The sequence below is a fragment of the Oncorhynchus mykiss genome, chromosome 5 (genome assembly GCF_013265735.2).
Source record: "Oncorhynchus mykiss isolate Arlee chromosome 5, USDA_OmykA_1.1, whole genome shotgun sequence".
Lineage (NCBI taxonomy): Eukaryota > Metazoa > Chordata > Actinopteri > Salmoniformes > Salmonidae > Oncorhynchus > Oncorhynchus mykiss.
The window spans coordinates 72,304,145-72,329,140 of record NC_048569.1 but is presented as its reverse complement, the minus strand read 5'-3'; the positions used below and the strand labels follow the sequence as shown (position 1 = coordinate 72,329,140).

At 44.6% G+C, this 24,996-nt stretch overlaps 1 protein-coding gene across 5 annotated transcripts in view; it reads left to right on the top strand.

Annotated features, from left to right (window-relative positions):
* Positions 1-24,996, top strand: part of LOC110524508 (SUN domain-containing ossification factor) — an 84,414-nt gene that overhangs the window by 30,731 nt on the left and 28,687 nt on the right. For all 5 annotated transcript variants that reach the window (XM_036978307.1, XM_036978306.1, XM_036978305.1 and 2 more), the window contains exons 2-4: positions 21,952-22,081; positions 23,147-23,245; positions 23,324-23,667. In XM_036978307.1, coding sequence (XP_036834202.1) covers positions 21,952-22,081; positions 23,147-23,245; positions 23,324-23,667 — 573 coding nt within the window. The remainder of the gene's footprint in view (positions 1-21,951; positions 22,082-23,146; positions 23,246-23,323; positions 23,668-24,996) is intronic.

Here is a 24,996-nt window from a genome sequence, read left to right as displayed (position 1 = left end):
GAAAAGGGGGAGACTTGCAAGCCGAAGAACACCATCCCAACCGTGAAGCACGGGGGTGGCAGCATCATGTTGTGGGGTGCTTTGCTGCTGAAGGGACTGGTGCACTTCACAAAATAGATGGCATCATGAGGAGGGACAATTATGTGGATATATTGAAGCAACATCTGAAGACATCAGTCAAGAAGTTAAAGCTTGGTCGCAAATGGTTCTTCCAAATGGACAATGACCCCAAGCATACTTCCAAAGTTGTGGCAAAATGGCTTAAGGACAACAAAGTCAAGGTATTGGAGTGGCCATCACAAAGCCCTGACCTCAATCCTATAGAACATTTGTAGGCAGAACTGAAAAAGTGTGTAAGGAGGCCTACAAACCTGACTCACCACCAGTTACACCAGCTCTGTCAGGAGGAATGGGCCAAAATTCACCCAACTTATTGTGGGAAGCTTGTGGAAGGCTACCCAAAACGTTGGACCCAAGTTAAACAATTTAAAGGCAATGCTACCAAATACTAATTGAGTGTATGTAAACTTCTGATCTGCTGGGAATGTGATTAAAGAAATAAAAGCTGAAATTAATCATTCTCTCTATTCTGACATTTCACATTCTTAAAATAAAGTGGTGATCCTAATGACCTAAGACAGGGATTTTTACTAGGAGTAAATGTCAGGAATTGTGAAAAACTGAGTTTAAATGTATTTGGCTAAGGTGTATGTAAACTTCCACTGTAACTTAGAGTGGGGCGGCAGGGTAGCCTAGTGGTTAGAGCGTTGGACTAGTAACCGGAAGGTTGCGAGTTCAAACCCCCGAACCCCCTGACATGGTACAAATCTGTCGTTCTGCCCCTGAACAGGCAGTTAACCCACTGTCATTTGTTCTTAACTGACTTGCCTGGTTAAATAAAGGTAAAAAAAAATTAAAAAAAAAAAAAAAATTTCAGTGAGTGGGTTTTTCCTTTTTATAACAATTCCACTAGGGTGTTTACAATATAGTATCAGAGCTGATAAGAGCTGTTGATGTTGATAAGACTGTGGCAGTCACTGGTTTGTTTCCTGTCATGTTGATACTCTGGCAATACCTATCCCAGTAGGGCATGACAGGGTGAGGGTGCGCGGGCCTGTGCCCCAGTAGCATGTAATGGCATCGTCTGACAGAGATATGGCTGTCTCTTGTGCATTCAAGGCTGTCCCTGAGTTTTTTTTTCTCATTCCCTCCCTTGGGTTGTGCTGTAGGGTTGGCAGTACCTCTGAGTTTTATACTCTTGAGGTATACAGAAGTCTGTAGGAGTAGAGAATAAATGTTGTTGACTGGACAATAATGTGGTTGCCTTTAATTACAGATGTCGGAAAGGCTTATTCTCCCTAAACCACAAAATAACCGTTTTGGTAGAGACTCTTCTGTGATCTCCTCCTTTGTCACTGAACAGAAGTCTACAATGTGAGTTTTGTTGTTAACCTCTCTGTCTCTGACATGATTCAAGACCCAGAACTGTTTCCTAACATGCTTGATACCCATGCACGCGCATGCAGGCACACACACCACAGCAGCTCTTGTTGTTCAACTGTAGTCATTGATAGATGGATTTGTACCACAGTAGCAGAGTTGAATCACTGATAGAACACAGTGATCAACTGGACACTAGTATTGCACCTTGCCTATGCCGCTGGGCCATCGCTCAGCCATGTACTTATGTACATATTCTCATTTTTAGATTTCTGTGTATTAGGTAGTTGTTGGGAATTGTTAGATTATTTGTGAGATATTCCTGCACTGTTGGAACAAGAAGCACAAGCATTTTGCTACACTCACATTAACATCTGCTAACCATGTATATGTGACCAATAAAATTTGATTTGAAGGAGATTGGTGACTCTGCCACCGTTCTGTATTGCTAGAGCACACACTAAGTAGCTACTGTATTCAGTTCTACCACCGTTCTGTATTGCTAGAGCACACACTAAGTAGCTACTGTATTCAGTTCTACCACCGTTCTGTATTGCTAGAGCACACACTAAGTAGCTACTGTATTCAGTTCTACCACCGTTCTGTATTGCTAGAGCACACACTAAGTAGCTACTGTATTCAGTTCTACCACCGTTCTGTATTGCTAGAGCACACACTAAGTAGCTACTGTATTCAGTTCTACCCCCGTTCTGTATTGCTAGAGCACACACTAAGTAGCTACTGTATTCAGTTCTACCACCGTTCTGTATTGATAGAGCACACACTAAGTAGCTACTGTATTCAGTTCTACCCCCGTTCTGTATTGCTAGAGCACACACTAAGTAGCTACTGTATTCAGTTCTGCCGCTACAGCCTGTACATGATGTCTCAGACCCCCTGGCACTCCTCTGGCCATGCAGGACCGACAGCCAAAACACAAAAGATCCATGATGCCCCGTATTTTGGTATTGACATCCTGCCCCCTTGCTCAGCCTCCAGCCCAGTGATGGTGATTATTTGCGATCCGCAGGCTTTGGTAATGCTGTCCTCTGTTACTCCATGCAGACAGAACATAGCACAGAACACACACATACACACCAAAGCAGTCTGGTAAAAAAAAAGAAGCACACAACCATACAGTATACACACACTATAGTGTGTGTACACACACACACACACACACACACACAGAGAGAGCCTGGTCCGTTAAGAGCTCGGACCCCCCCCCCCCCCTATGCGCTGACGGAATGACTTTGTCTGCTTGGCCGAGGCTGCCCTACTTTAACAGCCCTGCTGGCATACCGCCTGCCCTGCACTCACCCTGCACATGTGGCTCTCTCCCTCCCTCTCTTGCTCTTTCTGTCTACCTCTCTCTGTCTACATTTCGATCTTTATATATCGATTTTATGCCTCTACCTCAAATTTTCTGTCTCTCTTGGACTCTCACCCCCACTCTCCATCCCTCGGTCAGCCCTTTAGTTCCCTTCTATAATCGGTAATCCTGTTTGTCTTCGGCTGTTGTTGGGTTAGTAGATGTGCTACATGGAGTAGTAGAGTTTTGTGTTGATCTTTAATAAGTGGCTGAGCTCAGGGAGAAACAGACAGCTCATGACACTTTGCACTTCTCTTTCTGGTCTCTCCAAGTTTCCAGGCTTTTGGTATCTCTAGTCTTTGGAGACTTGGCAATGACTGAGGGAAGGTCCTTTGTCATCTTATTTTGTTGTCCATTAAGGAACTCCAATGCTGGAGTGGAAAAATCTGGTTTGTTCATTGAAAAGCCATCGACATTGTAGTATTGTTCCCTACTGCCTCTGATGCACCACTCTGCCTCTCACAACCCACTGAACCCAGAGTCAGCCATATCTAATCTAGGTCTAGGTCCAACATCACAAGACTCCTCTCCAGCGTCAGGGCCACACACACACACACACACACGTGAATATTAACAGAGCCGTTCCAAATGATGTCAGACCCCAGACTAGTAACTATGCTATTCAATATGTATGACTTCCAACTATAGTAACTGTATTTCTCTAAAATGGTATTCATAGAAATGTTAGCTAACAATGGCTGAACTACATGTCAGGAGTGCTTTGGAGGCCTAAAGATTCTGCTGTTCTGCATTTTCTATTAGCTAACCTAAACCGCATCACAGCCATTAGATTCCATTCAAACTTCTACAGCAGCATCAAAAATTAACCCACTACATAACCCAACCCATTACGGCCCAAAGAGTGTTCTACCAGCCGCCCCAGTGATAGATATTCTCCATCCACACACCCTGAAATAACTCCCTCACTGCCAGTTAATGGATGCTCTATTATCCCTATCCCTCTCTCCATTTTATATTGGCTATCTCTCCCTCCATCTACCTGCTAGCTGGTGGCTCCCTTCTCTCTCTTTCAATGCAGACCCTGTCAAATGAGAATAGGAGTGTCTGTATCAGTAAAGAGCTTAGCTGTGAGTAAATAAGCCTGCTGTGCAACCCTACTGTATCTCATGCTATAGTTAGCTGACACTGTTAATTAAGAGCTATCAGATGAAGGTATTTAGTAGCAGCTAGTAGGCCATGCAGGGCCTGCACAGAGCTACACCAGGCTACTGGGACTGCCTTACATCAACGTCAGCAGCACCTGCTGTGATGGCAGACAGAATGAGTTACCGGTAGGGCTGTGATGGCAGACAGAATGAGTTACCGGTAGGGCTGTGATGGCAGACAGAATGAGTTACCGGTAGGGCTGTTATGGCAGACAGAATGAGTTACCGGTAGGGCTGTGATGGCAGACAGAATGAGTTACCGGTAGGACTGTGATGGCAGACAGAATGAGTTACCGGTAGGGCTGTGATGGCAGACAGAATGAGTTACCGGTAGGGCTGTTATGGCAGACAGAATGAGTTACCGGTAGGGCTGTGATGGCAGACAGAATGAGTTACCGGTAGGGCTGTGACGGTAATTGAATAACCGTGTAACCGATGGTTATGGATAAAGACCGTCAAGAAAAGAAAATAACCTTCTAAACCGTTTAACTAGGCTTATGTACATTTCAGTAAAAACATTGTTTGATATGTGGACTTTATTTTATACAGGGGGGGGGGGGGGGGTTAATTGCTTGCTTGTAAGTAAATAAATAAATAACTCTGTCTTTTAAAAAAAGGTTGGATGTGACTTCATTTAATTCTTCAACATCAATCGTCATGGTTGTTTTGTCTCTGAGGCCTGTAATGCCTAATGTTTTGCCAAATGGGCAATGTGCCAATCCCTCCAACATGGCATGGTATAATTTTCTTCATTTATAGAGTAATCAACATTGATAAATAGGATGTGGACATGTTGGGTGTATTTGTTTCTATTTGAATGACTTTCAATTTCATCTTCATACTATAGCATAGATGTCTCTGCTCTTAATTTTGTCCTTGTCAATTCATTATCTCATAGGCTTTATGAAAGTAGGCCTAGGTATTCAAATAAGGAAAGGAGACATTTGCTGTTGTCTGACATATGCTGGTAGCCTGTCTAGATTCCATCACTTTAATAAATATCAAATACCCCTGTCATGTTTTAGTAATGTAAAAGGCCTATTTTTCAGTAGCTTAGGCTTAATTATTTATCTCAACACGGCGTCCTCTGTTTGAAGAACATATGCCAAAGCCATCGAATGACCGCAGCAGTAGGGTTTCTGACATTATGTGACTATTTCAGGAATAGTGGGAGAAAACCCATTTGGACTTTGTGAATGGTTTTGTGCGTCGAAATAGGATCCATATTTGTAAAAAATTATAATTATATGCAGAAAAGCCAACAGACAAGGACAATGTAGGCATATCTTTATTTAATAATAATTTTGATGTCATACCGAAAATGCGACGAATCCTCTCCAACCTGGCATTTCTTAATTTGTAGATTCATATTTATAAAGCAAAAATAATAAAAGCCCATGATAATGATGTTTAATGGCTTGTTTCAAGTATGTTTTTATTAAGAAGCATATCGATGTTAGTGTTCAAACAGAATTGTGACCTCCCAACAGTAACATGCATTTAAACAAAACGGACACATTCAATACATTACAAAATATACATGAACAAAGAAAGGAAAAACCAGTAACGAAGTGGACTGCAATAAACTGCCCTTGGGTTTGGGCACCTGTGCTTGTATGAGTGTTGTCATGCAGTGAGGTGTGTGTGTACGGAGGGAGGGAGGGAGGGAGATCAGTGTGGTGGTCCTATACCTTCATCAGAAACGCTGGTAGGGTTATCTGGGAAGGTTGGAGCTGGGAATACAGGTCTTCGGTTAGTATTCATAAAGGGAACTGTGTTACTCATGTCTGGCACAACTGTGAGCTCACACACAACGCCGTGTGCCATCACGTCAGGACAAACACCCTCCCTGATCATCATTTGTCACAAACACCCTCCCTGATCTATCAGAACCACATCAGGACTTTCTCTGAACAAATGACTAGATCAGACTGGACTGGGTCAGAGAGATGTGGCTGGTGTTGGGTGGGAATGTCAGGGTAAGGTTAGGTAAAGCATGGATTGTTATCTTAATGCAGGGAGATTCATCTTCCCTCCACATTCTAATGGATCTCTATTGTTATGGGGGACCGGACACAGGCTTTGTGTGTGTTTTGAATGCAGTCTGTTGGTACAATGGGCTATGCCCTGTAGTCCCATCTCTCTCTCTCTCTCCCTCTCTGGCCCTTTGTATGCCCTTAAACCCAACAGGAAATATCAAGGGATTTGGCTGGCCATAACTGGTGTTTGTGTGTTAATGCACCCACTCTCGTCTCTGAGGCGAGCAGGGAAACACCCCTGACGTGGTTCTGGATCTGATCTGTCTGCTCAACCACAATGCCAAAACCTTTCTAAAAGATGTCTGTCATTTGTCCGAATGTGGGGTCCAATCACAAATCACCTCTTATTGCATCCCAATACTCTGAAGTAGCTTGACGCTTCCTCTTCCGTCTCCTTTCCTTCATCTACACTGAACTGTGTGAATTGGACATATGAACAGATCCCACGAGGCATTCGACATATCTGTCCTGTAGTTTCAGATCAATTCAGGGTTTGCTTTGCAGTAGTTCCAGACCCCCACTGTGTGTGTTTTCCACCATAAGCGATGGCTGTACGAGCAGGTTTTATGTCTACCTGTTGACTAGGCCCCCTGTGAAGAGTAGAAAACAGACAGAGATGGAGAGGGAAAAAAGGGCAGGAGGAGGCTTGAACTGTCAATGTGCTGAGTCAGTGGAATGCCTGAGGCTCTTCCCTCTTTACTGACATTGACTGACTACAGGAACACTATTTTCCTCTCCCTCCCCCTCTAGTCTCTCTATTAATCGCGTTCCTCTCCCTTCTCTAGTCTTCTTTAATCGCGTTCCTCTCCCCTCTCTAGTCTCAATCGCGTTCCTCTCCCCCTCTCTAGTCTCAATCGCGTTCCTCTCTAGTCTCTTTCCCTGCTCCTGCTCCAGGGTGTTGTTTCCACTAGATAGGATCATCTCTCCAATCCTAAACTTAACCATTAGTGGGGAAAAAATGCAAAACTGACCCGAGATCAGTGTCTCTTTAGGGGCAACTTCAACACACACCTCTCATTCCCCCCTTCCCACTCTCTTGTCTGCAGGGTCCTCCTCTCCACTTGTTAAATAATGACCAGAACTAGGTCACATTCCTCCCCTAAAGCTGCTCCTTCTAGCAGAGGTAACTTTTCTGCCCCTCTTTTTGCTTCTCTTCCTTTAAGGGAAGGAATGTTACCAGACTAGAAGCTGTTAGTCTCATCTCAGTTCTACACACCTGGCCTCTTCATTAGTCAGTCAGCCTCCCTGTAAAACTGGACTTTGTTCAACACTATGATTCACACATTGTGTAGAGAAGAGCTGTGTCCACACTAGTGCTGTATGCTGCAGTGGATGATCTGACTTCAACACCCACTGGCACACTCATGCACACACAAGGGTAAACAATTGTAGCAGATTGAGTGGGAAAGTCCTGCATTTTAGCCCTTTGTCCCGCAACTAAACAATCATTTCCCGCATTTTATCAACAAATATCAATCTCTACTAATTTAGGGGGAAAAAGGGAGATTTGTCCCGTATTTCAGTCAGACATTTAAACCTATCTCTTGCAGTCACGTTGCGCTTCTGAAAATGTATATCATAAGGATGTGGTACTGGTGACATTAAACACTTCTCCAGTCGTTGAGATCTGATATTCTGCTCAGTGCAAGACGAGACGTAGGCCTATTGTTAAACACAGGTTTTCTTGGCCAAATATTCCCAGATTTTCATCAAACATGTGTTACCTCGTTTCTGCATCACAAACTTTAGCAAATTTTGCGAGAGGCAAAAGTGTAAGCTACCTGTAATTATAAGAGCTACTCCGGGGGTGTAATGCTGCCAGAGTACACCGGAGTCGCTCTACCACTTCATTTAGTAAAGTTAGATCAAAGCTGAAGCATTGTCTTGAAGATCACACTGATTCATTTAGTGTTCTACGTAACTGAACCAAATATAATAGCACATGTTGCTGTTACACTAAAAACACTATCTTTAGTCATTTCTTATGAGGTTTTAGGATGGTTAGTTTAATAGTCCCCCAAAAAATGTCTCGTTGCCAAAACTTAACAGCGTGCGCCACTAGGTTGAATTTGCTTGGATTGAAACTATATGGCCTTCCTGTATTTTGTTTAACACCATCTGCACTAATTTGCTCACCTTTTTTTGAAGATCTAAATGCATATTAACTTAACTGATTGAGATCAAATGAATGGCATGCAGATGTAGTTTGGATGTTTCTCACCAGTAAAACGTGAAGAGTTATCATTCATGATTGACCGTGATGGCCTATTTTTGAAATGAAGTGTGCCTAACTTGGTGTTTGAGGATATTGAAAATATAGCATTTTCTTGAGACCATATGTGTGGGCATAGGCAGACGTTGCAATTAGAGGATGCATTTTATGCATTTTCTGGAATTATATTCAATAGGCAAATCTGTCATCAGATTTTATTGGTCACATACACATGGTTAGCAGATGTTAATGTGAGTGTAGTGAAATGCTTGTGCTTCTAGCTCCATAAGTGCAGTAATATCTAACAAGCAATCTAACAATTTCCCAACAACTACCTAAAACACACAAATCTAAAGGGGTGAATGAGAATATGTACATATATGGATGAGCGATGGCCTAACGGCATAGGCAAGGTGCAATAGAAAAAGAACACAGCTTACATTACTCATATGTATATACTATGTAAACATTATTAAAGTGACGAGTGATCCATTTATTAAAGTGGTAGTGATTGAGTCTCAATGGAGACAGCAGCCTCTCTTTGTTAGTGATGGCTGGTTAACAGTCTGATGGCCTTGAGATGGAAGCTGTTCTTCAGTCTCTCGGTCCCAGCTTTGATGCACCTGTACTGACCTCGCCTTGTGGATGGTAGCAGTGTGAACAGGCAGTGGCTTGGTGGTTGTTGTCCTTGATGGCGGCAACAGGGGAAAGAGCCTCTGATCCACCAAGTCCCTTCCACCAGGTGGCTGATGAGATATGTTGGCATGACTGCTGTATTGTATCTCTGTCCCAAAGCCCTTGCTTGGAAGTGTACTTCGCCAGACTGCCAAGAACCTTGCCCTCATCCAGGCCAAGGTGGCAAGACACAGTAGTGATGACACCATAGGCCTTGTTGATCTCTGCACCAGACAGGATGCTCTTGCCAGCGTGCTTGGGGTCCAACATGAACGCTGCAGTGTGTATGGGCTTCAGGCAGAAGTCTTCATGCTTTTTGATGTATTTCAGAACTAGTTTCCTCTGCTTGGAGCAACAGTAAAGTGGGCAGGGCAGTATGGATTTCTTCTCTTAAATCTGAACATCAGACAGGATGGCATTGTCTCCATCAATCCATGCAATGGCTACTGCTATATGTTTCAGGAGTTTCAGGCTGCTTAGCACTCTCTCCCAAAATACATAATCCAGGAGGATCCTCTTGATGGGGCTGTCCATATCGGCAGACTGTGATATGGCCATTTCTTGGAGAGACTCCTCCCCCTCCAGGAAACTGTCAAACACGATGACGGCACCACCCTTACAGGTGTTGCTGGGCAGCTTCAATGTGGTGCTCTTATTCTTCTCACTTTGCTTGGTGAGGTAGATTGCTGCTGTAACTTGATGACCCTTCACATACCTAACCATTTCCTTGGCTCTCTTGTAGAGTGTATCCATTGTTTTCAGTGCCATGATGTCCTTGAGGAGCAGATTCATTGCATGAGCAGCATCGCCAATGGGTGTGATGTGAGGGTAGGACTCCCTCCACTTTAGACCAAGCAGCCTTCATGTTCGCAGCATCGTCTGTAACCAGTGCAAATACCTTCTGTGGTCCAAGGTCATTGATGACTGCCTTCAGCTCATCTGCAATGTTGAGACCGGTGTGTCTGTTGACCCTTGTCTGTGCTCTTGTAAAATACTGGTTGACTGGTGGAGATGTAGTAAATTATTCCTTGCACACAAACATTTGAGCACCCATCAGAGATGATTGCAATAGTCTGCTTTCACTATGATTTGCTTGACCTTTACTTGAACTCTGCATCCAGCAAATGAGTAGATAAAGCATATCTGGTTGGAGGGCGAAGGACATTCTGAAATCTCTTCCAATACACATTGCCTGTGAGCATCAGTGGTGAACCAGTTGCATACACAGCTTGAGCAAGACATTCATCAGCATTTCTCTGACTACGTTCTTCCATTCTGTCAAAAACTTCTGATTCCAGGAGGACCATGAGATGTTGCTATCGATAAGGTGTCTGATTTCATTATTTTCACCTTGAATAGAAGTAGAGGGACTTTAGTCAGAGGTTGCTTGTTGTGAGCACTGAGTGAACTCTGTGCACTTGGCCAGATGATTCTGCATCTTTTTTGCATTCTTCTCATATGATTTGGCACAGTATTTGCACATGTACACAGCTTTTCCTTCCACACATCAGATAGTGCTCGTGGCATTTTCATGTAAAGATTAGGGGTGGAAATTGTTTTAAAAAACACAACTAATACAATTCCATGTACAGATAAATAGTTAAGCAGTTAGATTAAACAACTCCTTTGTAAGATAAATGTTTTAAAAGGAAACGTGTGGAAACTTGGCTCAGACAGTGTAGTAGTGTGGGCTCAATAGCATCTCATTAGGGTGCAAGATCTTGAGAATCAGCTGTACATGTGATGGAAGAATGCGCTGTGCATGCAGGGGGTTGCAATTCCATTGAATTGGGGATAGTTTAACCAAAATATGCCACAAGACCTAGAATTGCCTTGTGTATCCCACAAGAAAGGTTCACTGTTTTAAGCTAACTTTTTTGATTAATTTAAGCAAAGTTCCCGGGCTTAACTTCCCATCCGACCCTTTGCAACCCTAGTAGGTGCAACATAAGACAAAAAAATACAAAAGTTTGAATGAGAGGACTAACTGGTGTACACACACCTCTAGTGTCCACAGTTCCAAGGTAATTTCAATGCACTATAACATGCTTTTTTGAGCTCTCCTAGCTGTGCCGTTGAGGAGTTGCAGCGGGCACACTAGTGGTTTTGTTTGGAACACAGTCCTGGATCCCCTCCATCACACAATTACTGTTTACATAATCCAAAAACAGCCCATTTTGTAAATCGCAATCTGGGTCAGGTGGGCTTAATTTGAAAGCTTGTTCTTTTGCCAATGTGACTAGTTAAAAAATAAATCATAAAATGCGAACTTAGTGTTAGGTTTTCACAAGGCAATTCAGATAAACAGTTTGTAATTTTGGTGCACATAGAAAAGAGTCATGAGTGCATTCAGGTGCGTGTTCGTAGGAAAATTTTCTTCACCAAAGACAAACAGGATCATTATGTTCAGGATAACCCAGAGTTTGTCGTCTTGTAACTCTACACCAAAAATGGTGAATAAAAACTTTGACACTATGTGACATGAGTCATATGGAAATGTGAAGTGCACATTTGAACTCTGGTGTTTTAGCTTGCTTGTATAACATCAAAGCGGTATTTATTAGAATCCTCAACGTCTCATATTTAAAAATACATCAAGTCCTTTTAATTTACAGCATTTCCCTCACTCAGACAAAAATGTTTCTCGATTACCCCGAGGGGTGAGGGAAACGTCTTGTCGCATGCGGTGCTCAAGTTCAGAACGGCAGTCCAGTCAAAACCCATACAGCGCCTGAGTTCTGACGTCATTTATGCTACCGCATGTTACTGTACAGCCACTGCGTTTCAATGTAGGCGCTTATCAGTGCCCAAATCTACAATTTTCAACCCGTATATACGGGTACGAGTGTATGAATAGTTTAAGGAGTATCATGTGAACCTAAATTGTGTCGATTTTTCTTCTGTGTAATGTCTGAAATATCAGCCGACCACCTGGTTCCTCAGCATGTGATGATTGCAGCTGTCCAAGAGAACTCCCATCAAGGAGAGGGGTGAGTGCGCGTGTGAAGTGTTATAGAAATCCAAGGCTTCTGGGATCAGAGGTCGTTTTATGGGGATTATTTTAATTGAGTTATAACTGTCAATCCAGTTGTAAATGGTTCTGGTGTCAATCATCTCTCTGTGGATCCTGTCCAGTTCCTCAGACACGTTGTGACATAAACACTCCTACCATCACCGCGGTATTCACCGTGGCAGAAGTTACGTTCACAACAAGGTCTAGGCTAGCCTATAGGCCTGTGCAGATGGGGGTAGAAGCCTAGTATTTTTGGCTAAAAGGATTGGACAATATACTCAAACCCACTTGTCACTCTTTCCATGGAGGGTCGAGTGTCTGCGGGTTTTCGCTCCACCCTTGTACTTGATTGATTAATTAAACGCAACATGTAATGTGTTGGTCCCATGTTTCATGAGCTGATATAAAACATCCCAGAAATGTTCGATGTGTATTTCTCTCATATTTTGAAAACAAATCTGTTTACAGCCCTGTTAGTGAGCATTTCCCCTTTGGCAAGATAATCTAGCCACCTGACAGGTGTGACATCAAGAAACTGATTACCCTTACATCATTACACAGGTGCACATTGTGCTGGGGACAATTAAAGGCCACTCTAAAATTTGAAGTCACACAACACAATGCCACATGTCTCAAGTTGAGGGAGCGTGCAATTGGCATGCTGACTGCAGGAATGTCCACCAGAGCTGTTGCCAGAGAATTGAATATTCATTTCTCTCAAATACGCCACCTCCAACGTCATTTTAGAGAATTTGGCTGTATGTCCAACCGCACACCACGTGTAACCACGCCAGCCTAGGGATCTCCACATCTGGGTTCTTCACCTGTGGGATCGTCTGAGACGGCTTATGAAACTTGGGGTTTGCACAACCGATGAATTTATACACAAACTGTCACTTTCTCAGGGAAGCTCATCTGTATGCTCATCGTTCTCCGCCAGCTCGGCTTCGTAACAGACTTAGGTGGGCAAATGCTCACCTTCGATGGTTGATGGCACCCTGGAGAAGTGTCTTCTTCACAGAGTAATCCCGTTTTCAACTGGGCAGATGGCAGATGTGTGTGGGTGAGCTGTTTGCTGATGTCAACATGAACAGAGCACCCTATGGTGGTGGTGGGGTTATGGTATGGGCAGACATAAGCTACGGACAACGAACACCATTGCATTTTATCGATGGCCATTTGAATGCACAGAGATTCCGTGATGAGATCTTGAGGCTCATTGTCGCGTCTTTCATCCATCGCTATCACCTTATGTTTCAGCATGATAATGCAAGGCCCCATGTCGCAATGATCTGTACACAATTCCTTGAAGCTGACAATGTCCCAGTTCTTCCATGACCTGCATACTCAACAGACATGTCACCTATTGAGCATGTTTGGGATGTACTTGATTAACGTGTAGGACACCGGATTCCAGTTCCCGCCAATATCCAGCAACTTCGCACAGCCAATGAAGAGTGGTGCCACAATCAACAACCTGAACAGCTCTTTACGAAGGAGGCAATGTGGTCACACCACATACATACTGACTGATTTTCAGATTTTATTTATCTGTGACCAGATGCATTTCTGTATTCCCAGACATGTGAAATCCATAGATTACAACTTTATTTCAATTGACTATTTTCCCTATATGAACTGTAACTTGAAATTGCTGAATGTTGGAGGTTTTTTTTGTTCAGTGTCGTAAGAAACTCCTGTCACCTGGTTGTCTAGGTCTTAATTGAACAGAAAAAACAAAAGCCCGCAGGCCCTCTGTGGAATGAGTTTGACACCCCTGCTCTAACCCATAGGCCTGTCAGCATACAGTATACCCTCACCACCCCTGGTCGCTCATCAACCATTCTCCCACCCTCGCATATGTGACATTTGAAGCAGTACGTAGTTCAAAGCTATGGCGCTAAGTTTAGCTGTGGCTGTATCCACCCTACGGCTCATTATGGTCTGATTTTGTATGCTGCCTCTTACATTTACCTACCCACACTGCCATATACAGTTGAAGTTTACATACACCTTAGCCAAATACATTTAAACTCATTCCTGACATTTAATCCTAGTAAAAATGTCCTGTCTTAGGCCAGTTAGGATCACCACTTTATTTTTAAGAATGTGAAATGTCAGAATAATAGTAGTGATTTTTTTTCAGCTTTTATTTCTTTCATCACATTCCCAGTGGGTCAGAAGTTTACATACACTCAATTAGTATTTGGTAGCATTGCCTTTAAATTGTTAAACTGGGTCAAACATTTCAGGTAGCCTTCCACAAGCTTCCCACAGTAAGTTGGGTGGATTTTGTCCCGTTCCTCCTGACAGAGCTGGTGTAACTGAGTCAGGTTTGTAGGCCTCCTTGCTCACACACGCCTTTTCAGTTCTGCCCAAACATTTTCTATGGGATTGAGGTCAGGGCTTTGTGATGGCCACTCCAATACCTTGACTTTGTTGTCCTTAAGCCATTTTCCCACAACTTTGGAAGTATGATCGGGGTCATTGTCCATTTGGAAGACCCATTTGCGACCAAGCTTTAACTTGATGTCTTGAGATGTTGCTTCAATAAATCCTCATAATTTTTCTGCCTCATGATGCATCTATTTTGTTAAGTCCCTCCTGCAGCAAAGCACCCCCACAACATGTTGCTGCCACCCCCGTGCTTCATTGTTGGGATGGTGTTCTTCGGCTTGCAAGCCTCCCCCTTTTTCCTCCAAACATAAGAATGGTCATTATGGCCAAACTGTTCTATTTTTATTTCATCAGACCAGAGGACATTTCTCCAAAAAGTACTATCTTTGTCCCCATGTGCAGTTGCAAACCATAGTCTGGCTTTTTTATTTTGTTTTTGGAGCAGTGGCTTCTTCCTTGCTAAGTGGCCTTTCAGGTTATGTCCATATAGGACTTGTTTTACTGTGGATATAGATACTTTTGTACCTGTTTCCTCCAGCATCTTCACAAGGTCCTTTGCTGTTGTTCTGAGAATGATTTGTGCTTTTCGCACCAAAGTACGTTAATCTCTAAGAGACAAAATGCGTCTACTTTCTGAGCGGTATGACGGCTGCGTGGTCCCATGGTGTTTATACTTGCGTACTATTGTTTGTACAGATGAACGTGGTACCTTCAGACGTTTGGAAATTGCTCCCAAGGATGAACCAGACTTGTGGAGGTCTACATTTTTTTTTCTGAAGTCTTGGCTGATTTCTTTTGATTTTCCCATGATGTCAAGCAGAGAGGCACTGAGTTTGAAGGTAGGCCTTGAAATACATCCACAGGTACACCTCCAATTGACTCAAATGATGTCAATTAGCCTATCAGAAGCTTCTAAAGCCATGGCATAATTTTCGGGAATTTCCAAGCCGTTTAAAGGCACATTCAACTTGTGTATGGAAATTCTGGCCCACTGGAATTGTGATTCAGTGAATTATACAATTGTTGGGAAAATGACTTGTGTCATGCACAAAGTACATGTCCTAACCGACTTGCCAAAACTATAGTTTGTTAACAAGAAACTTGTGGAGTGGTTGAAAAACGAGTTTTAATGACTCCACCCTAAGTGTATGTAAACTTCCGAATTCAACTGTGGGGCCGTCAGGTTAGAGCTGGATGTTTGTACAAAGTGGTGATGCTTTGTGATTAGGCCCTCATTGCAACACCATCAGCACTGGATTATTAGATGATTAGATGCATGGATCATGTACTCTGTAGATAAGGAGGATGAGGAAAGGGACATGTATAGTATGGCGTGCATCAGTCAAGATAGTGTGAAATAATGAAATGTATTTATAAATCCCTTTTTACATCAGCCCATGTCACATAGTGCTATACAGAAACCCAGCCTAAAACCCAAAACAGCAAGCAATGCAGCTGTAGAAGCACAGTGGCTAGATTAGATTTGGTTTTAGAAAGGCAGGAACCTTGGAAGAAACTAGGCTCTGAGGGGTGGTCAGTCCTCTTCTAGCTGTGCCTGGTGGATATTATAACAGTACATGGCCAAGATGTTCAAACGTTCACAAATGAACAGCAGGGTCAAATAAAAATAATAATCACAGTGGTTGTAGAGGGTGCAACAGGTCAGCACCGCAGCAGTAAATGTCAATTGGCTTTTCATGTCGATCATTCAGAGTTAGAGACAGCAGGTGCGGTGGAGAGAGAGAGTCTCAAACAGCAAGTCCAGGACAAGGTAGAATGTCCACTGAACAGGTGAGGGTTCCATAGCCACAGGCAGAACAATTGAAACTGGAGCAGCAGCACGACCAGGTGGAATAGGGACAGCAAGTAGTCATCAGGCCAGGTAGTCCTGAGGCATGGTCCCAGGGCTCAGGTCCTTGGGGAAAGAGGGATTAGAGGGAGAATACTTAAATTCACACAGGACACCGGATAAGAAAGGATAATTACATCAGATATAACAGACTGGCCCTAGGTCCCCAGACACTAACTACTGCAGCATAGATGCTGGAGGCTGAGACGAGGTGTCGGGAAGACACTGTGGCCCCGTCCGACGATACCCCCGGACAGGGCCAACCAGGCAGGATATAACCCCACCCACTTTGCCAAAGCACAGCCCCCAAACCACTGGAGGGATATCCGCAAACCACCAACTTACTACCCTGAGACGAGGCTAAGTATAGCCCACGAAGATCTCCTCCCCCACGGCACGAACCCAAGGGGGCGCCAACCCGGACAGGAAGAATCCCGTCAGTGACTCAACCCATTCAAGTGACACACCCCTCCTAGGGACGGCATGGAAGAGCACGAGTAAGCCAGTGACTCAGCCCCCATAATAGGGTCAGAGGCAGATAATCCCAGTGGCAAGAAGGGAACCAGCCAGGCAGACAGCAAGGTCGGTTCGTCGCTCCAGTGCCTTTCCGTTCACCTTCACACTCCTGGGCCAGACTACACTCAATCATAGGACCTACTGAAGAGATGAGTCTTCAGTAAAGACTTAAAGGTTGAGAACGAGTCTGCGTCTCTCACATGGATAGGCAGACCATTCCATAAAAATTGAGCTCTATAGGAGAAAGCCCTGCCTCCAGTTGTTTGCTTAGACATTCCAGGGGCAATAAGAATAAGAATTCGCTTCGTTATTATTTTAAGTTGAATTAGTCTATCAATTTAACCTAAACAATCTATTGAAAACGTTCAATTTATCCCTTCTATTAATTTGAACCAGACAAGCTATTAAAACGTTCAGTTTATATCTTATACAAACACTAGCGACCATAACTTTCCAGGCAAAACATACAAATAGATTATTTAAAATAAAAAACTCAGAATTCAGTCAGCGCAATGACTGGGAAACAGATATTGCGCCTTTTAATAAAAGTAGATTATGTTTTCAAGTATTTCAATTACTTTACTACATCACATTAATCACGCAATGATAATTAGTTTGATGGAAAACCTTAGGCTTTGTATGACATTATAAATTACCTTGAGATTCCCTCTTAATTCTCTCGAACTTTATTCAGTTTATTCAATAAATCCCGCAACTTCTCTCATACTGGGAAGAAAAAATATAACATGTTCAGACCTTTAAGGGCAGTTTAATTTCAAATGTTTCACCCAGACGGAGATAATCCAATATGCGTTTTATAGTTACATCGTTAGGGTAAGATAACCAAAAGTGGACACACTCTAATCAGTTTCTAGAGCTCGATTTCCCAGATTTGGTAGATTATTTTAATAGTGCTTAAAAACTTCATCTTTATCAAATTATCCATTTAAGATACCAACTAAAAATCTACGTACGTCTACGAATGGGTGGTTTAAATTGTATCTAATCATTCTCAGCATTACTTTATCAAATCTCTAATTGATTATACACACATACAATTTATCATAATTTCAAATAATTCACAGAATCAGGTTGATTGTAGGTGGAAGGCCGTGTTGCCCAACAGAGATCTTCCTTGTCCTTTGAAGAGTGTCTCTGGTGGTAAACTGGATATGTTGTAATATCGTCGTTGTGTGGTAGACTGGATACGTCGTCCGTCCTTTCCTAGCCCACGTTTACAGCTGCTGTTGCTAACTCGACGGCTAGGATGTCTCACTTCTTTAGTGAATAAGAGTTCAAAGTTCATACTATTCGCAACCAAAGCTCACGCTGAGTTTGGCTTAGTTCTGTATTTGACATGTTAGTCCTTTTAACGTATGGACCGTCGTCGGAACTGAAAGTTACATTTTTGTCAAGGGCTTTATATAGGAGGGGAGAGAAGGGCGTGTTTCATAGTTTAGCACCAATGTCTCTTCACAAGAGCAGGCCACTGAGTGAGCAGAGCTTTAACCTTATTTTCTCATTTGGAAGCTAAAATGACATTTCATCTTTTCACAAATAGTTTCATATTTATACATTTAAATTGCACAACAATTCCATGTGAATCTGATAACTAGAATGTGTAGACTTTCCAAGATACAGTTTATGTCATCCTGTCATCAGTCATAATGTCTCAGGCGCCAACTGATCTGGCATCGTATTCATTGAGTACCAACGCATATTTTCAGCTGGTTGGATTACCGAAATATGGTTCCTTTCCCCCACCTTTTGATGCTCCCAGACTCTCTATGTTTAACAAATGCTATTCAAGAGTCCTTCTGTAGAGTCAAGAGAGGAAAGGGAGAAAGGTATTTATGGGGGGTCCTAAACCTTACCCACTGGCCAACGTCATGACAACACAAACAACTGGATTATTCCTTTCATGCCCTGCCTCCAGTCCACTTGCCGATATCTGAACAAGAGAGCCTCATCGAAATTGCAACAAGCGGTTCTGTGAAAATGTAATTTAATCAGAAGCCACTGCCAGATTTCTGGATTGGGCTGCACTCCGAGTATCCTGCCTTGGCAAATCGCGCTGTTAAGACACTGAGGCCCTTTGCTACTATGAACCTATGTAAGAGTGGATTCTTGGCCCTCACAAGCATGAAAACTAAATACAGGCACAGACTGTGTGGAAAAATATTTAAGACTGAGACTCTCCAATACAACCCAACATTGCAGAGTTATGTCAAATCAAATGTATTTATAAAGCCCTTTGTACATCAGCCGATATATCAAAGTTCTGTACAGAAACCCAGCCTAAAACCCCAAACAGCAAGCAATGCAGGTGTAGAAGCACGGTGGCTAGGAAAAACTCCCTAGAAAGGCCAAAACCTAGGAAGAAACCTAGAGAGGAACCAGGCTATGAGTGGTGGCCAGTCCTCTTCTGGCTGTGCCTGGTTTCAAGCATATCCTTCTCATTAACCTGTGAGTTATTCACAGTTTTTCTATGAACAAATAAGGTTTTATATGTACGATGATTAAATAAAGAGCAAAATGATTGATTATTATTATTTGTGCCCTGGTCCTATAAGAGCTCTTTGTCACTTCCCACGAGCAGGTTTGTGACAAACACTTACACACACAATATTAAATGTATTGTGTGTATGTGGCAGGCTTACAATGATGGGTACGCAGCTGGAGGTTGAATGTTTTGAAGGTGTACGGGACTATAAAAAGTCCTTAACACACATTCACCTTTCTCAGGATCCTCTCAAGTCCTGCCATCAAACTAATAGGCTAAAACATAGTCCAGATTGTGTGTGGCCTGACAGTGATGTCTGAGTGGTCAAGGTTTCAGGTTTCAGAGCAAGGGGGGCGTCTGTGTGAGGTGACAATTGCAGCGTCTAGCTGTTGTTTAGATTCATACTGGCTTCAAAGACCAGGCCCGAGGGAAAATTACATTGTGTAAAAAACCATTTCATTAAAGTGTGTGAAGCTGAACATTGTGGACATGTTCAGGCAGGCCCCACGCTCATTGAGCCCTGAAAACACACACACACACACACCCCAGGGACCCTCCCTCCTTTCCTGCCACATCACCTCGGCCTTTACCCCTCTGATCAGATAAACACAAAAAAAAATGCTCTACTTCTCTTTTTGTTCACCTGTTTATCTCTGTTGTGCTCTTATGCAATATTAGACCTTTCCAGACTTTCTCTCTAGTACTAAGACCAAAAGGAATCCAGTGGCAGGGATGGCATTGGCAGGGCAGTTCTACAGTAGTTTGGTTCAGTGTTCAACAAGCCCAGTCCTGTTCCTGTAAGGCAGGGATGGCATTGGCAGGGCAGTTCTACAGTAGTTTGGTTCAGTGTTCAACAAGCCCAGTCCTGTTCCTGTAAGGCAGCGGTGGCAGGATGGCATTGGCAGGGCAGTTCTACAGTAGTTTGGTTCAGTGTTCAACAAGCCCAGTCCTGTTCCTGTAAGGCAGGGATGGCAGGGATGGCATTGGCAGGGCAGTTCTACAGTAGTTTGGTTCAGTGTTCAGCAAGCCCAGTCCTGTTCCTGTAAGGCAGCGGTGGCAGGATGGCATTGGCAGGGCAGTTCTACAGTAGTTTGGTTCAGTGTTCAACAAGCCCAGTCCTGTTCCTGTAAGGCAGGGATGGCATTGGCAGGGCAGTTCTACAGTAGTTTGGTTCAGTGTTCAACAAGCCCAGTCCTGTTCCTGTAAAGCAGGGATGGCATTGGCAGGGCAGTTCTACAGTAGTTTGGTTCAGTGTTCAACAAGCCCAGTCCTGTTCCTGTAAGGCAGGGATGGCATTGGCAGGGCAGTTCTACAGTAGTTTGGTTCAGTGTTCAACAAGCCCAGTCCTGTTCCTGTAAGGCAGGGATGGCATTGGCAGGGCAGTTCTACAGTAGTTTGGTTCAGTGTTCAACAAGCCCAGTCCTGTTCCTGTAAGGCAGGGATGGCAGGGATGGCATTGGCAGGGCAGTTCTACAGTAGTTTGGTTCAGTGTTCAACAAGCCCAGTCCTGTTCCTGTAAGGCAGGGATGGCATTGGCAGGGCAGTTCTACAGTAGTTTGGTTCAGTGTTCAACAAGCCCAGTCCTGTTCCTGTAAGGCAGGGATGGCATTGGCAGGGCAGTTCTACAGTAGTTTGGTTCAGTGTTCAGCAAGCCCAGTCCTGTTCCTGTAAGGCAGGGATGGCATTGGCAGGGCAGTTCTACAGTAGTTTGGTTCAGTGTTCAACAAGCCCAGTCCTGTTCCTGTAAGGCAGGGATGGCATTGGCAGGGCAGTTCTACAGTAGTTTGGTTCAGTGTTCAACAAGCCCAGTCCTGTTCCTGTAAGGCAGGGATGGCATTGGCAGGGCAGTTCTACAGTAGTTTGGTTCAGTGTTCAACAAGCCCAGTCCTGTTCCTGTAAGGCAGGGATGGCAGGGATGGCATTGGCAGGGCAGTTCTACAGTAGTTTGGTTCAGTGTTCAGCAAGCCCAGTCCTGTTCCTGTAAGGCAGCGGTGGCAGGATGGCATTGGCAGGGCAGTTCTACAGTAGTTTGGTTCAGTGTTCAACAAGCCCAGTCCTGTTCCTGTAAGGCAGGGATGGCATTGGCAGGGCAGTTCTACAGTAGTTTGGTTCAGTGTTCAACAAGCCCAGTCCTGTTCCTGTAAGGCAGGGATGGCATTGGCAGGGCAGTTCTACAGTAGTTTGGTTCAGTGTTCAACAAGCCCAGTCCTGTTCCTGTAAGGCAGGGATGGCATTGGCAGGGCAGTTCTACAGTAGTTTGGTTCAGTGTTCAGCTAGCCCAGTCCTGTTCCTGTAAGGCAGTGGTGGCAGGGATGGCATTGGCAGGGCAGTTCTACAGTAGTTTGGTTCAGTGTTCAGCAAGCCCAGTCCTGTTCCTGTAAGGCAGCGGTGGCAGGGATGGCATTGGCAGGGCAGTTCTACAGTAGTTTGGTTCAGTGTTCAGCTAGCCCAGTCCTGTTCCTGTAAGGCAGCGGTGGCAAAGTTTGCATGGGGGTGGGGGACTTTGTAAAGCTGTCATCAAGGGTGGCTACACTTTTTTAAATTTGGTTACTAGACTATTTCTTCTGTGTTATTTAATAGTTCTGATGTCTTCACTATTATTCTACAATGTAGAAAATAGTAAAAATAAAGAAAAACCCTGGAATGAGTAAGTGTCCAAACTTTTGACTGGTACTGCATGCATGCATAATTATCTTTCTACGCATGACAGCGTTGGTACCCCAGCTGTATTGTTCATTGTGTGTTACTGAGCCTCTCTCTGTCTTCCAGGTACCCCAGAAGTCATGTGTGTTGTTCAGAGCACAACTCGTCAGGTCCAGGTGTGTCTAGTGGAGACAGCAGCCCCCCAGAGCATCTTCACGACCATGAGCATGCGCAGTACCACAGGACGGACCTCAAGGTGAGGAGTTGTCTAAAACACAAACGGACTGGACCACCAGGCTAATAATCCACTACTACACCTAGAATCAGTTACTTACTATGGGGTTTTCAGCCAGAAAGGATCATGATCAGACCTGAGTTAACTAATTGTTTGCACGGTGACCCACCTAAAGCGTTTATTTTCCTCTGACCTACCAGTTCAACAAAGCCATGAGTGTGAATATGTTAAGGGAGGGGGAGAGGGTTGTGTAGTCCTATATGTGGGGTCATGCTTGACCTCCGGTGAAAGACAGAGGAGGTAAGGCCGTAATGAGTTTGGGATTTGGCCTGGGAAGTGGAGGAGAGGTGTATGTGTTCCTGACCTCTGGCTAGAGGTGAGTGGGGGTGGTATTTGGCTGAAGAAATATGCAAGACTTAACATTGGTGGTTGTTGTGCATTAGATTGTTGACTAGACCTCCTCCCAGCCCCTATTTCTGGCCCCTAGGCTGAGAGCAGGTCTGCTTGCCCGGCCATAGTGTCTTCCTGAGACTATGGTAAAGGTAATGTATCTAGGCCCTGGCCAGGTCAGACCAGGGGCAGGCCACAGTTCACTCAGCTTTCCCCCAGACCCCACTAGGCCTCACTCAGACTTTGTTTTGACAGTATTAGCCAAATAAAGACTAATCCCTCTTAAACTGTCTCAGCCCATATTCACACACAACTCTGAACTGGAGGCCTGAGGGAGAGGGGTGGGGGGCTGCTATGTCAACACATATTTAGTCCTCCGGGCATGTAAGTACAAACCTGCTGCATGCTGGCATACTGTCAATGTACACATGGCAAACAGGCCTGTCTGTACTGTCGGAGCCGTGCTGTCAGTCCCTTATAGCCTTTTGTTCTGTCCCTCAGTCTAACAAAGAACTGTTTCTCAGCCTGAGACGCTCACTCATTCTCCTGTTTTTTGGTGTTCTTCTATCATTCTGTCATGTCTTCTGGCGAAAGAGGCTAGCCTACTTCAGTTTACCATAGTGTCTGTAGAATTAAAACTTCCTATTCGAAGTGTGTCTGTGTCATGTTCTAACGGCGCGTGCGCCTGTTCCCCAGATGGAGTCGCCGAGGACACACACACACTCCTCCTACGACGTGGGACTGGAGACAGAGAGGGCTGCACTAGAGGAGCCCAACACACACAACACTGAACAGGTAACAGGCACACACACACACACACACACATACACACACACACCGACGGAGCGAATTGAACTGATGTGTGTTTTCCAGGCTGTGAATCAGGAGGAGCCTGTAGTGGTAGAGGTCTGGTCAGCCCCAGAACCACACGCTGATCCTGAACCCCCCGCTGCTGCTGCTGAGCCAAGCACACAAATGACACAGCCTCACACACACACCCACCCAGAGCCCGATACACAACTCCCTCCCCTCCAGGACCAGGCAACTCCACCCTCCTCCACCCCATCGCCCAGCGATGACCTAGCCCAGGACCAAGCCTCCACAGACCCCCCAGCCCCGCCCGAGACCCGCAGTGATGCCCTGGCAGAACCCAGCCCAGCCCCGGCCACAGAAGACCCCCAACACACACCTACCTCTCACACCCCTGCCCCAGCCAGGTAAGCTGCTTCATTCTATAGCTAGATGACTCCTGATATCTCCAGGAGTGAGGACTATAATTGTCTTAATCTGTTTTTGTCTAGTACTTTCTTTTTGCTAGCTAGGGCCACCTACTTTAAGTGCTCCCGGTCTTCCTAATAGCCCACTTGGTGTGTGTGTGTGTGAACTGCTGACTGCTCATCAAACAGGATTAAGGGGCAGGAAGGGTCCACATCGCTCGCTCACTTGAATATCTTCCCTAGTTACTTTTCAAATCTAATTTTGCTCTTTTGTAGCTTTGGCAACTATGTGTGTGTTCTCTCAGTTCGCTCCTTTCCATGTAGGCTTTAAAGACGCTCCCCAAACCTTGGCTGCAACCCAACTCATTTAGTGTACCCTGCGAGAACAATGTGGAATTCCTGGTCTCCGGCAGCGTTTTGGAACTTCCGAGTTCATCTCAGCCTATGCTGCCCTGACGAAGACCCAGACAAATACATGGATTACCCCAGAGAAGACTGCTACTCCAGCTGCTCTCCATCTGACTACGTTTTCTCTCATAGTCCAAGAGCATCTGGTCGTCGCAGTGGTGGCACAGGGCTATTTTCTCCCTCTCTCACCTGTCCATCTCCTCATTTGAATTCCATGCTGTCACTTTCACTTGTCCACTCTAGCTTAACATTGTCATCTATCACCTGCCAGGTGCCGTTAGGGAGTTCTTCAATGAGTTTGACACCTTGACAAGCTCATTGCCCGACGATGGCTCACCACTCTTCGTACTTGGTGACTTCAACCTCCTGACGTCTGCCTTTGATTCACTTCTTTACAACTCTTTCATTACCCTTCTTGCCTGTTTTGACCTCACACTTTCCCAGTCCCCTCCCACTCACAAGGCATGAAATACGCTTGACCTCATCTTTATTAGAGGCTGCTTGCCTTCTAATGTCACTGTAACCCCTCCAGGTCTCTGATCACTACTTTGTTTCCTTTTCTGTCTCCCTTTCCTCCAACCTTAACCACTCAGCCCCTACCCAGATGGTCATGCGCCGTCACAATCTTTACTCTCTCTCTCACTCCTCTCTCCTCTTCTCTCCTATAATCTCTCCCTTCTGATAATTCCTTCTCCCTCCTGTCTCCTGACTCTGCCTCTTTGACCCTACTATCCTCCCTTTCTGTCCCCTTTTCCCCCGGCCGGCTCGGCTCTCCCCTCCTGCTCCGTGTCTGAGTAACTCATTGCAAGCTTACAGGGCTGTGGCCAGCTGAGCGAAAACTTTCGGAGGACCTATTGTCCTTTCACTCCCTCCTCACTCCCTCTGCCACTTTCTATCACTCTAAATGTCAAGCTTCTGCCT